Below are 13,285 nucleotides of genomic sequence, written 5' to 3'. Positions count from 1 at the left end.
CCATAAAATATCCCTTAAAGGTAGCGCCTAGAGCCCTATTATTATTTTATAAAACAGTTTGTAGTACAAGCCTACGCCTTGAAAGGGGCAGGTGCCCCCCTTTCCAGTCACGGCCCACTCCACAAGGGCAATTGGAATGTCTTGGGCCTTCCGACACCAAGCGTCTGTCACTCAGGTGTGTAAGGTGGTGACCTGGTCATCTGTCCACGCGTTTACCAAGTTCTACAAGGTAGACGTCAGTGCATCGGCTGATGCCTGTTTTGGCCGCATATTTTTGCAGGCGGCCTTATAGTTGTAATTGAATATGCAATATATTCCCTTTTTTCCTGGTTTTTCGTTAAAAACACAGTACCGTTAAGTTAATGCGCTGTTGCATTACATTCCTCAGTTTTTTTTGTGCGGTTGTGGGTAGTCACTCCTGTTGAGGGTACCCTGGTGGATTTCTCCTCGTACTGCTGTGTTTTTTGTGGGTAAAGTTTCACTAGTTCCCACTTGCCACGGTGGATGAAGTTTTTATGCGGTTTTCCCACCCCTCGTTTGGCACTGCTTGGTGACGTCCCAATGGCTAAGAGAGGAGCTGTGTCGGTTGGTGAATATAAGAGAAAATAGGATTTTTTGTACTCACTGTAAAATCCCTTTCTCTGTAATTCATCGACCGACACAGCCACCCGCCCCTCCTTTTTATCTTTACGTTATACTGCTTATTGACATACTGATGACTGCATGGCAGGGTGGAGGGTTGTTGTACAAGGGACCACCCCCTGGGCAGAACTAAGAGTTCTGAGTGTTGTATTATAACGAATGCTTAGTATCTCCTAGTAATAGGGCATAACAACCCAATGGCTAAGAGAAGAGCTGTGTCGGTCGGTGAATTACAGAGAAAAGGATTTTATGGTGAGTACAAAAAATCCAATTTTTTTTCCTAGAAAATTACTTAGAATGCCCAAACATTATATATTTTACATTATACATTTTTTTTTCCCTAAAACCCTAGTCCTAGAGAATAAAATGGTCGTCGTTGCAATACTTTGTCACACCATATTTGCGCAGCGGTCTTACAAGTCCAAGCTTTTTTGGGGAAAAAAATACACTTTTTTTAATTAAAAAATAAGACAACAGTAAAGTTAGCCCAATTTTTTTATATTGTGAAAGATAATGTTACGCCGAGTAAATTGATACCCAGCATGTCATGCTTATTATTGCTCTCGCTCTACCGATCGCGGCGATACCTCACGTGTGTGGTTTGAAAACCGTTTTCATGTGCGGATGTATGTGTCCGCTTCTGCACGTGAGCTCGTCGGGACGGGTCGCGTTTAAAAAAAATAAATAAATTCCCTCTTATTTATTTTACCTTTTTTTACACTGTTCTTTTAAAAAAAAAAAAAAAAAAAAAACCCTGTCACTAAATGATATAGGGGGTTATTTACTAAAGTTAAATCCACTTTACACTACAAGTGCACTTGGAAGTGCAGTCGCTGTAGATCCGAGGGGGACATGCAAGGAAATTAAAAAACAGCATTTTCGTTTCTATATAATTGGATGATAAAATCGGCAGAGCTTCCCCTCATTTCAGATCTACCCCTTAGATTTACAGAGACCGCACTTCCAAGTGGCTAGGCTCCAAAAAAGTCTCACACATGTGGTATCCCTGTACGCAGGAGAAGCAGCAGATTGTATTTTGGGGTGCAATTTTACATATAACCATGCCATGTTTCAACAATATATCATTTGGTGACAACTTTGTGTAAAAAAAATGTGTAATTTCTCTTTCGTTCATTGACGGACACAGCTCCATTAATCTTGACCGTAGTTTTATTAGACCACCTTCAGAGGAGGACTAGGCAGAACATGTAATACATGACAAGACAATGAAATGAAAAACAACAGAGCCATACAGTTCCACCCTGGGGGCGGTCCCTTTCGCTATAACCACTCAGCCTACTTCCTGCAGCTCAGTTTTTTCGGGACCATCGGTCCTGCGGATTTTTTTCTCGATTTTGTCTTGCGCAAGATATTGATCCTGTGATCTTCGATTAACAGCCGGCTGGGTGACAGGCTGGATAATATAGATCCTTGTAGTCTCCCCAGCCTGGCCATCGAGTGTGTACAGGCCCTAGCTACAGGCTCCAGGGGCGGCCAGTGAGCTATATGCTCCGGAGCACACATGACCGCACTACGGATGTCTTTGTCACAGTGTGCCGTGGCCAGCAGCCACCCCGTACTGCTCGGATGTGGGTCTGTGATGGGATGCCTCCAGCTCGTCTGGACAGTAAGTACAGCTCTCCCTGCATCACGATGACAGAGCAGCTGGGCATTCCCTGGGAGGTCGATTAGGGGGTCCCTCTTTTCCCTTTCTTCTCTCCCTGTCCCTGTATTCCCCCCCCCCCCCCCCCCACCTGCTTCATGACTGGGCTGTAGTGCGGTGTATGTACCGGGCTCTGATCCTTGTCTGGGGGCTGCGCTGGCTGTGCCCATGTGCTGTCACCTGTCTCTGCTGGTGTGTGTGGGCTCTGCATGTGCTGCCGCCATAGCGCTGTCCGCCGCCAGTCTCTGTACAACATTATCGTCGGCCATTTTCTGTTAGCCTCTGTGAGAAGCATGGTTGTCGGCCATTTTCTTGTAGCCTCATTGCGGTTTTTCTCCCCAGCGCTGGCTCCTGTGCCTCAGAACAACGCGGTTTTTGTTCCTGGACACTTGACACAGCGATCAGCGAAAGCACAACGCAGCACTCGGTTGGGGTGGTGAGTCTTGCGGTGGAGCCCCTCAGTCCACTAGGAGGGTGGGATTGAGCACCCTGTCCTAAGTCCCCAAGAGTGGCAGACTGGGTGGGTCAGCATGGCGTCAGAAGCTGGTGTTTCTTCCCCAGATCTCCCTGCAATAGCAACCGGCTCGCCTGCAAACAGTGCAGTGCCTTTGGACGCTTTGTCGGCGGTCCTTGAAACATTTGTTGCTAGGGAGGAGGCACAAGGGGGATAAAAAACTGACCCCCTGTCCTCCGGGGAGAGCCCTGATATAGACTCTGGCCCCACGGTTACTGGCGGCCCCTGTTCTGTGTCAGAGGACGCTGACCAGGACCATGAGGATGATTCTGTGTCCGGGTACACGCAGGAAAAAGGGCTAGTTGGAGCACTTATCACTGCTGTGCATGATACTCTGAAAATACAGGATGTAGCAGGATCCTCTGCTGAGGTGGTGGTTCCCTTTGGGTCCCGTAAGCCAGCCCATGCACCTAAGGTGTTTCCGTATCTGACTTATTTTGATAAGTTCATATACAAAGAATGGGGAAGCCCACAACCGACCTTTTCGGTCCCAAAAAGAATGGTGGTGCGTTACCCCTTTGAAGAATGGTCGACTCCCCCGGTCGTGAACCCCCCAGTATCCAGGTTAAACAAAGTAACCACGATCCAGGTATAAGGGGCTCCTGCATTTAAGGATCCCACCAACAGGAGGGCCGAGGCAGTGGCCCGGTCCATGTTTACAGTAGTAGGGTTAGCGCTACGACCGGTACTGACCACGGCATTAGTGTCGCAGACCCTTACTGAGTGGTCAAAACGATTGCACCGTGAATTGGAGAAGCAGCAGTCTCCTCCAATATGCGTAGAGCTAGCAGACCAGCTGGTGCACGGCCTTAAATATGTCTGTGATGCGGCCCTGGATACGCTTCCCCTGCTCTCCAGAGAATCGGTATCAGCAGTGGTGCTGCGGCACCTGATCTGGCTTAAATGCTGGTCTGCGGACCAGGCATCTAAAAAAGCCCTGACAGATTTGCCCTTCCTTGTTCAGCAGCTATTTGGAGCTTCACTGGATGACATTATTAAGAATGTCACAGGTGGGAAAAGCACGTTGCTCCCACAGTCCTGGAAGGGTAAGGAACCACGTCGCAGGCAAGGGCCCTCCTTTTCCGCTCAAGAGGCTTTTGTGTCCACTCGGGACTTCAGGTAAGTGTTCCCAGTCTGACAGGGCAACTGCTGAGGGACGAGGGTGCTGAGGGCAAGCCTGCAAGCAAAAGTACTACTGCATGAAGGTTTGCCCCCGTCCGACACACAGGTGGGTGTGCCTCTCGTCTGTCCGACCAATGGATCTGCGAACTGATTTCATTTGGCTACAAGATAGAGTTCCTATCTTGGCCACCAAACTGATTTTTTCCCTCCAGCATACCCTTACTCCTAGCTCGCCGGGAGGGCCTGTTTGGGGCAGTGAGGGACCTGCCCAGCTGCGGGGTGATAGTGCCTGTTCCAAAACCATCAAGGGACAGATGCTTTGGCTGTTTTTTTCCAACGACCCCTGGCATCTCACACATTAGTAAGCACCTTTGTGCAATTGGTTTGGCATGTACTCCCTCCGGCACGACCACCTATACCTCCGTGGGATCTGAACCTGGTGCTATCGGCGCTTCAGAAACCGCCGTTTGAGAACATCAGGGAAATTCCCTTGTTTCTCTTTCTCAGAAAGTGGTCTTTCTAGTGGCTATTGCATCTCCCAGGAGGGTTTCTGACTTGGCGGCTTTGTCTTGCAAGTCGCCCTATCTGGTTATCCACCAGGATAAGGTGGTGTTGCATCCACAACCTTCTTTTCTTCCGAAGGTGGTTTCGGCCTTCCATCTCAATGAGGAAATTGTGTTACCATCTCTGTGTCTTAAGCCGACACATCCTAAAGAGGTGGCCCTTCATTCCCTGGATGTGGTTCGGGCCCTAAGGATATATGTCTGCTGTCGGCAACTTTCCAGAAGTCAGATTCTCTGGTCGTTTCGGTTGCTGTTCCGAAAAAAGTGGATCAGACAGATTGTGGTCCAGGCTTACGCATTGAAGGGGCAGGTGCTCCCCTTTCCTGTCACGGCCCATTCCACCAGGGCAATTGGGACCTCTTGGGCTTTCCGACATCAAGCATCTGTGTCTCAGGTGTGTAAGGCGGCGACTTGGTCGTCCGTTCACATTTTTACAAAGTTGATGTAAGCGCATCTTCTGATGCTGGCTTTGGCCACAAAGTTTTGCAGGCAACCGTGTAATTGTTTCAATTTGCACCCCTTTTTCCTGTTAAGAGAAGTTACAATTTGCTTGTCAATGCATTCTGATGCCTATGTTGGCCTCTAATGCGGTCGGTGTAGATGGTGACTCCTCTCTTGGGGAGCACCTCTGGTTGTGGGTCAAGTTATGTTTGCTGTTTCCACCCCTCGTTATGACACTGCTTGGGGATGTCCCTACGGTCAAAATTAATGGAGCTGTGTCCTTTAATGAATGAAAGAAAATAGGATTTTTGTACTTAAAATCCTTTTCTCTGAAATTCATTTACTTACACAGCACCCATCCCTCCTATAGTTTAAGTTATACTGCTTGTTGTCGTACTGAGCTGCAGGAAGCAGGCTGAGGTGTTATAGCCAGTGGGACTGTCCCCTTTACAAGTTACCATTTTAGATTTACAAAGGAGGTCTACTGCTAAAATTACTGCCCTTGATCTGACCTTTGCGGTGATACCTCACATGCATGGTGCAATTGCTGTTTACATATGACACCAGATTGACGCTTGCGCTCACCTTTGCACGTGTTTTAATTTTTTTTTAAGGTTGAACTGGATGGACTTGTGTCTTTTATCAACCTGGCTAACTATGTGAGCACGGAGGGACAACTATTTATTTAGCTTTTTTATTGTTTTTAAACTGTTCCTTTTCATTTTATTTTATTTTTTGATAATTTCTATTGTTATCTCAGGGAATGTAAATATCCTGTATGATAGCATTAGGTTGTGACAGGTACTGCGTTCTTGGGTTCCGCTAGGATTGCTTTTACATGAAAACCTGCAGGCATCATTCTGATATAATAATTTGAAGTCCAGCAACATACTAATACATTGTAATGTTCTTTTTTCATGCAGCCTGTGGGCTGAACAAAAAAAAAAAAAAAGAGATTGATCGGTGGGTATGCCCACCATTAGAATACTCACCTTCATCCACCCACTTCTAATGATTGGACATACATGTACCATTTTTTTTTTTTAACTGTGGTGGTGAAATCACTTGTTATCGGAGCGCTCATTTGTAAACAAACTGGCGTCATGACGTCCTCCCTCCCATCTCTGTACAGTGGAGGGGAGAGATCGGTGTCAGCAGTCTGTAGTGCCCACAGCGCTGCTCTGTGACAGCCACCCCTCCATACCCAGCCAATACTCTGCAATACCCTGCCAATACTCTGCCATAACCCAGCCAATACTCAGCCAATATTACAGTGGGGGAGATTGTGGATATTACAGTGGGGACTATAAGGTGGTGGAATTTTCACAGGTTTTTGCAAATTCAATTATTAGCTGATCCGAAAAATGATCCGATCCGTGACTCTGATCCGAGGAACGATCCGATCCGTTGCGCCCCTACTGAAAGCGGTACCATTATTTCGCATGGAAATTTGGCGTTTTTATATTGTAGGTCTGTAATTCTTAGAAATAATTCACTTAAATCCATCCAAACAAGATTCTAATAGACATCCCGAGTATGATAAAATTTGAAATATTAAATTATAATTATATATATATATATATATATATATATATATATATATATATATATATACATACAGTACAGACCAAAAGTTTGGACACACCTTCTCATTCAAAGAGTTCTCTTTATTTTCTTGACTATGAAAATTGTAGATTCACACTGAAGGCATCAAAACTATGAATTAACACATGTGGAATTATATACTGAACAAAAAAGTGTGAAACAACTGAAAATATGTTGTATATTTTAGGTTCTTCAAAGTAGCCACCTTTTGCTTTGATTACTGCTCCTCTGTTGATGATCTTCAAGAGGTAGTCGCCTGAAATGGCTTTCCAACAGTCTTGAAGGAGTTCCCAGAGATGCTTAGCACCTGTTGGCCCTTTTACCTTCACTCTGCGGTCCAGCTCACCCCAAACCATCTCGATTGGGTTCAGGTCCGGTGACTGTGGAGGCCAGGTCATCTGGCGCAGCACCCCATCACTCTGCTTCCTGGTTAAATAGCCCTTACACAGCCTGGAGGTGTGTTTGGGGTCATTGTTCTGTTGAAAAATAAATGATGGTCCAACTAAACACAAACCGGATGGAATAGCATGCCACTGCAAGATGCTGTGGTAGCCATGCTGGTTCAGTATGCCTTCAATTTTGAATAAATCCCCAACAGTGTCACCAGCAAAGCACCCCCACACCATCACACCTCCTCCTCCATGCTTCACGGTAGGAACCAGGCATGCAGAGTCCATCCATTCACCTCTTCTGCGTCGCACAAAGACACGGTGGTTGGAACCAAAGATCTCAAACTTGGACTCATCAGACCAAAGCACAGATTTCCACTGGTCTAATGTCCATTCCTTGTGTTCTTTAGCCCAAACAAGTCTCTTCTGCTTGTTGCCTGTCCTCAGCGGTGGTTTCCTAGCAGCTATTTTACCATGAAGAGCTGATTCACACAGTCTCCTCTTAACAGTTGTTCTAGAGATGTGTCTGCTGCTAGAACTCTGTGTGGCATTGACCTGTTCACTAATCTGAGCTGCTGTTAACCTGCGATTTCTGAGGCTGGTGACTCGGATGAACTTATCGTCTGCAGCAGAGGTGACTCTTGGTCTTCCTTTCCTGGGGCGGTCCTCATGTGAGCCAGTTTCTTTGTAGTGCTTGATGGTTTTTGCCACTGCACTTGGGGACACTTTCAAAGTTTTCCCAATTGTTCGGACTGACTGACCTTCATTTCTTAAAGTAATGATGGCCACTCGTTTTTCTTTACTTAGCTGCTTTTTTCTTGCCATAATACAAATTCTAACAGTCTATTCAGTAGGACTATCAGCTGTGTACTGTATCCACCTCCTGCACAACGCAACTGATGGTCCCAACCCCATTTATAAGGCTTGAAATCCCACTTATTATACCTGACAGGGCACACCTATGAAATGAAAACCATTTCAGGCGACTACCTCTTGAAGCTCATCAACAGAATGCCAAGAGTGTGCGGAGCAGTAATCAAAGCAAAAGGTGGCTACTTTGAAGAACCGAGAATATAAGACATATTTTCAGGTGTTTCACACTTTTTTGTTCAGTATATAATTCCACATGTGTTAATTCATAGTTTTGATGCCTTCAGTGTGAAGCTACAATTTTCATAGTCAAAAAAATAAAGAAAACTCTTTGAATGAGAAGGTGTGTCCAAACTTTTGGTCTGTACTGTATATATATATATATATATATATATATATATATATATAGTACATAATAGTACACCACTCTCACAGGCCAGGAAGGATATGGAGCCATGCTGTAGGCAAGGGACCTCATTCTCCGCTCACAAACACTGGACCCACAAGCTTGCAGCAAAAATGCTACCACATGAAAGTTTGCGGGTGGGGGGGTCTCCTTCAAGAGTTTGTAGCCCGGTGGGCTTCTCGGCTGTCTGGCCAATGGGTCTGCGATCAAATTTCCTCAGACTACAAGATAGAGTTCCTCTCTTGGCCGCAAAACAGATTCTTCCCCTCCAGCATACCCGTACTCCCGGCTCGCCAGAAGGCCCTATTGGGGGCGGTAAGGGACCTGCTGAGTCGCGGGGTGATAGTACCTGTTCTGGAATCCGAACGTTTCCAAGGGTTCTACTCAAACCTGTTCATAGTCCCCAAAAAGTAAGGGGTATGTCCAATCTTGGACCTGAAAGCCCTCAATTACTTTGTAAAAGTACAGAGGTTCAGAATGGAATCAGTTCGCTCAGTAGTCTCTGCATTTCATCAAGGGGACTCCCTGGTGTCTAGACATCCAGGATGCGTACCTGCACATACCCATATGCCTTCGGCATCAGAGGTTTCTGCGATTTGCAGTCGGGGAAGCACACTACCGGTTTGTGGCTCTCCCTTTTGGTTTGGCATCAGCCCCCCGAGTATTTACCAAGGTATTGGCTCCTGTTTTGGCGTTGCTGCGGCAACGCGGGATCACGATCGTGGGATACCTAGATGATCGCCTGAGAGCATCTTCCGCCTCAGAGTTAGAGGAGGATGTGGCGATCACCATGCAGACCCTGCAGGAATTTGGGTGGCTGTTGAACCTAAAAAAGTTGGTGAGCATTTGGAGTACCTAGGCTTGCTGCTGGACTCCATGGAAGCAAGAGTGTTTCTCTCTTCAGACAAGCTGCAGACTCAGAGCCACGGTAAAACTGTTGATGAACCGCAGGTGGTCATCGCTACGCTTCTGCATGCGAGTTCTGGGACTCATGGTGGCCTCCTTCGAGACAGTAACGTATGCCCAGTTTCACACCAGAGTCCTGCAGAAGGAGATTTTGACAAAGTGGGACAAATCTCCATTGTCCCTGGATCAGCAGATTCAGGTGAGACAGTTAGTCAGGGATTCCCTGCTCTGGTGGCTGAGGTCCCCGGCACTTCGGTCCGGGAAGTCGTTCCTACCTCTGATATGGACAGTGATCACAACGGACGCCAGCCTAACCGGCTGGGGTGGAGTAATGGGAGTTCAGTCGACCCAGGGCCTCCGGTCGGTGGAGGAATCCAAGTTGCCGATCAGTCTGCTCGAGCTGAGAACAATCAGGCTATGCCTCTCCACATGGTCAATAAGACTTCGAGGGCTTCCAATCAGCATCCAGTCAGACAACGCCACGGCGGTGGCATATGTCAATCACCAAGGAGGAACAAGAAGCTCGGCCACCGCACGAGAGGTCGATCACATCTTTCAGTGGGCAGAGCAACATGTACCGGCTATTTACATCCCGGGAGTGGAGAACTGGCAGGCGGACTATCTAAGTCGCCAAATGCTGGACCCAGGAGAATAGGCATTGCATCCAGAGGTGTTTAGGCTACTGTGCCTGCGATGGAGCACACCAGACATGGATCTTCTGGCCTCCCGTCTCAATCAAAGGTACCAAGATTTTTGTCCAGGACAAGAGATCCTTGGGCAGACGCTACAGATGCGCTGGTGGCTCCCTGGGATCAGTACCAGCTGATCTATGCCTTTCCTCCTCTGAAACTGTTACTTCTGCTCTGCAGAGTGGAGGCCGATGGGGATTCCAGTAATACTGATTGCCCCAGATTGGCCCCAGTGTCCCTGGTACGCAGACCCAGTGCGCCTGGTGGCAGACAAATTAAATTAAAGGACAAATATCAACCTTGGCTGTCTTTTTTCAGCGACCCCTGGCATCTCACTCTCTAGTGAGCACTTTTGTTCAAGGGGTCCGACATGTAGTTCCTCCGGTGCGTCCACCGTTACCCCCGTGGGATCTGAACCTGGTGTTCAAAAACCGCCATTTGAAAATATCAGAGAGATCCCCCCCCCCCCCCTGTTGACTGTTTCCCAGAAAGTGGTCTTTCTAGTGGCCCTTACTTCGGCCAGGAGGGTTTTTCGGAACTGGTGGCCTTGTCTTGCAAGTCGCCCTATCTGGTTAGCCACAAGGATAAGGTAGTGTTGCGTCCGCAACCTTCTTTTCTGCCGAAGGTGGTTTTGGCATTCCACATCAAAGAAGACATTGTATTTCCATCTCTGTGTCCTAAGCCAACACATCCTAAGGAGGTGGCCCTTCATTCCCTGGACGTGGTTCGGGCTCTGAGGGTGCATTTGTCTGCTATGGCTCCCTTTCGGAAGTCAGACTCCTTATTTGTTTCGGTGGCTGGTCCAAATAAAGGCATGGCGGTCTCGTCGGCCACCATTTCCAGGTGGATCAGACAGATTGTAGTACAGGCCTACGCCTTTAAGGGGCAGGTGCCCCCCTTTCCGGTCACGGCCCACTCCACAAGGGCAATCAAATTTCTTGGGCCTTCCGACATCAACCGCCTGTCGCTGAAGTGTGTAAAGCGGTGACCTGGTCGTCTGTTCACACATTTACAAAATTCTACAAGGTAGATGTCAGTGCATTGGCTGATGCCTGTTTTGGCCACAAAGTTTTGCAGGCGGCTGTTTAATTGCAATTGCACATACATTTTTCCTGTTTTTTTGGTAGTACTTTTAAGTAAATGCACTCATAACATTCTGCACTCCCGTGTCACCGGTCTGCTCTACAAGGGGCTGCGAGTCAGATACGTAAGGGAGGCCTTCCTCTGCACTATCGGGCTTATCAGTCACCCGAAGCACAAATTATATCCATATCAGCAAGAAGTCTTTCGTCCTGACAAAATAGGCGTCCATCCCGGGCACAAGTTCACCTACTTCAGCGATTGTAAAAGAGAGACTACATACTTTCTCTAAGTGAACTTAAATGGACACCATATGACCAGATACCCATGAGACCACTTTGGGGACGCCCCTCCTGGGGACATACAAGGGTCCTATAATAAAGCCTATTTTCATGCTGTAAACTTGCAGCAGTAAGGTAAGGGGACACCCATCCATTTAACTAACTGAGAACCCATCACCTGTATTGCACTACAAGAAAAACCCATCAGCACCAGCACTTTATTTGTGATATTCCTGGTCACTTTAAGTTTGCACACTTTTTTGCATCGCTTGCACGGACATTATTATTATCACAATTGCTAGCACCCGCACTTTATATGTGTTATATTGGATCACCATAAGTTTGCACTCTATACTTTTTGCAGCATTTTGCACGGACATCCATGTTGAGTTTTTTATGGATTTGTTTATGACTTTCTGTAATCAGATGTTTTGCAATAATATCTACTAGCACTTTATAGATTTTGGAATAATATTTGATCATTTTATTTGATCATTTTTGCACTAGAAGAGGTATCTCCATACAGATAGATTGCGACCTTTATCCATTTGTCAGATTTTTTATACTTGAGGAAACACTGCAGTTATTTTATATAATTATATATACTCTTGCCTTATAGCCTCATTATTTCCTCACTTCCACACCCCACCGCCCTATATAGCGCAGCACTATTCTATTCATTAATAACTGGATGTTTCATTTGTACAGCGTTTGTTTTTTTGTTTGTTTTTTTTTTTTTTGGTTCTGCTCTGTTTTTTGCATGCAATGTACAGTATATATGTGCATGTGTTTTTACATATCAATAGTAAGCATCATTTTGACTATATTTGTTTTACAGCCCCAAGCTTTCAGTTATTGTTGTAAAGAAGAGAGTTAACACCAGGTTTTTTGCTAACTCAGGGGGCGAGCTGCAAAATCCACCTCCTGGGACAATTATTGATGTGGAAGTCACGAGACCTGAATGGTAAATCACTGTGCCTATGTATTAATGATGTTAGGCAATGGTACACAACTTTACTTTCAGTTACCTATTTACAGTTTAGAACATTCATTTCTCTTATATTCACCAAGTGACACAGCTTCTTTTCTTTAGACCATTGGGTTGTTATGCCACCTTCAGGAGAAGACTAGGCATTACATGTTAACATGTGATAATAAAACTAGAACTTTCTAGTTCCGCCCAAGGGGCGGTCTCTTAGGTAACAACCCCTCAGCATGCTACTGCAGCCTCAGTTTTATTTTGCCTAGTGAAGGAGAATGACCTAGGAACCCTGATGGGCCCATCGGTCCGTCTTTTTTTCTGCAGAAGTTTGGCTTTTTGCTCAAGATGATGGATCCTGTGATTTGCTATCAACATCCGGCTGGGTGACAGGCTGGATACCTTTATCCTTGTAGTCTACCCAGCCTGACCATCTCATGTGTAGACCAGAGCTCTGCGCTGGGTCGGCCATGACGAAACCTCCGCTCCAGAGGTGGTCGTGAGCTTTTATGCTCCGGGGCGCACATATGACCGGGCTACTGATGTGTGCTGAGGCCAGCAGCCACCCTGTACTGATCAGAGAGTGGGTCTGTAATCCAGCTCTTCAGGATTGGTAAGTACAGCTCTCCCTGCCTCGGTGGGGCTGAGCAGCTGGGCATTCCCTGGGAGGTCAATTTGAGGGTCCCTCACCTCCCTGTCCCTATCCTCCCTCCCTGTGTGGGATGCTGCATGTGGCTGCTGAGTGGTGTGTCTGTACAGGGGCTCTCACCTGTGAGGGGGCTGCGCTGGCTGGCTGTGTCCTGAGTTCTTTTTCTCATGTCCCTGGAGGTGCCTGTGTCCCTTGCAGCGCTGATCACTGCCGTTTGTTCAGCTCTGTCCCTCATGGTTTCCGCATCAGCAGCCATCTTATGTGTGGGCAAGGGAAAGCATGCTCTCCTGTGCTTCGGGGGCCATTTTCCCTGTGATTTGTCCTTATACTGGACGCCTGCAGAAAATTTCTAGAAACCTTAACACGTTTTTCAGCTTTCTCTAGCGGCAGCATGTGTCCCTGTGCTCTGGCAGCCATTTTCCCAGTGTCCTTATACTGGACGCTGGGTGGTCATTTCCTTTGAGCCTGGGCAGAGCGGTTTCAGCA

At 46.9% G+C, this 13,285-nt stretch overlaps 1 protein-coding gene across 2 annotated transcripts in view; it reads left to right on the top strand.

The window, feature by feature from the left end:
- Nucleotides 1-13,285, top strand: part of PIWIL1 (piwi like RNA-mediated gene silencing 1) — a 510,395-nt gene that overhangs the window by 456,743 nt on the left and 40,367 nt on the right. For both annotated transcript variants that reach the window (XM_077461809.1, XM_077461808.1), the window contains one exon: nt 12,010-12,135. In XM_077461809.1, the coding sequence (XP_077317935.1) occupies nt 12,010-12,135 (126 nt within the window). The remainder of the gene's footprint in view (nt 1-12,009; nt 12,136-13,285) is intronic.

This window comes from Lithobates pipiens, unplaced genomic scaffold (genome assembly GCF_037356315.1).
Source record: "Lithobates pipiens isolate NorthernLeopardFrog02 unplaced genomic scaffold, aLitPip1_a1.2 Scaffold_3, whole genome shotgun sequence".
NCBI lineage: Eukaryota > Metazoa > Chordata > Amphibia > Anura > Ranidae > Lithobates > Lithobates pipiens.
This window is presented reverse-complemented; position numbering and strand designations above follow the sequence as displayed.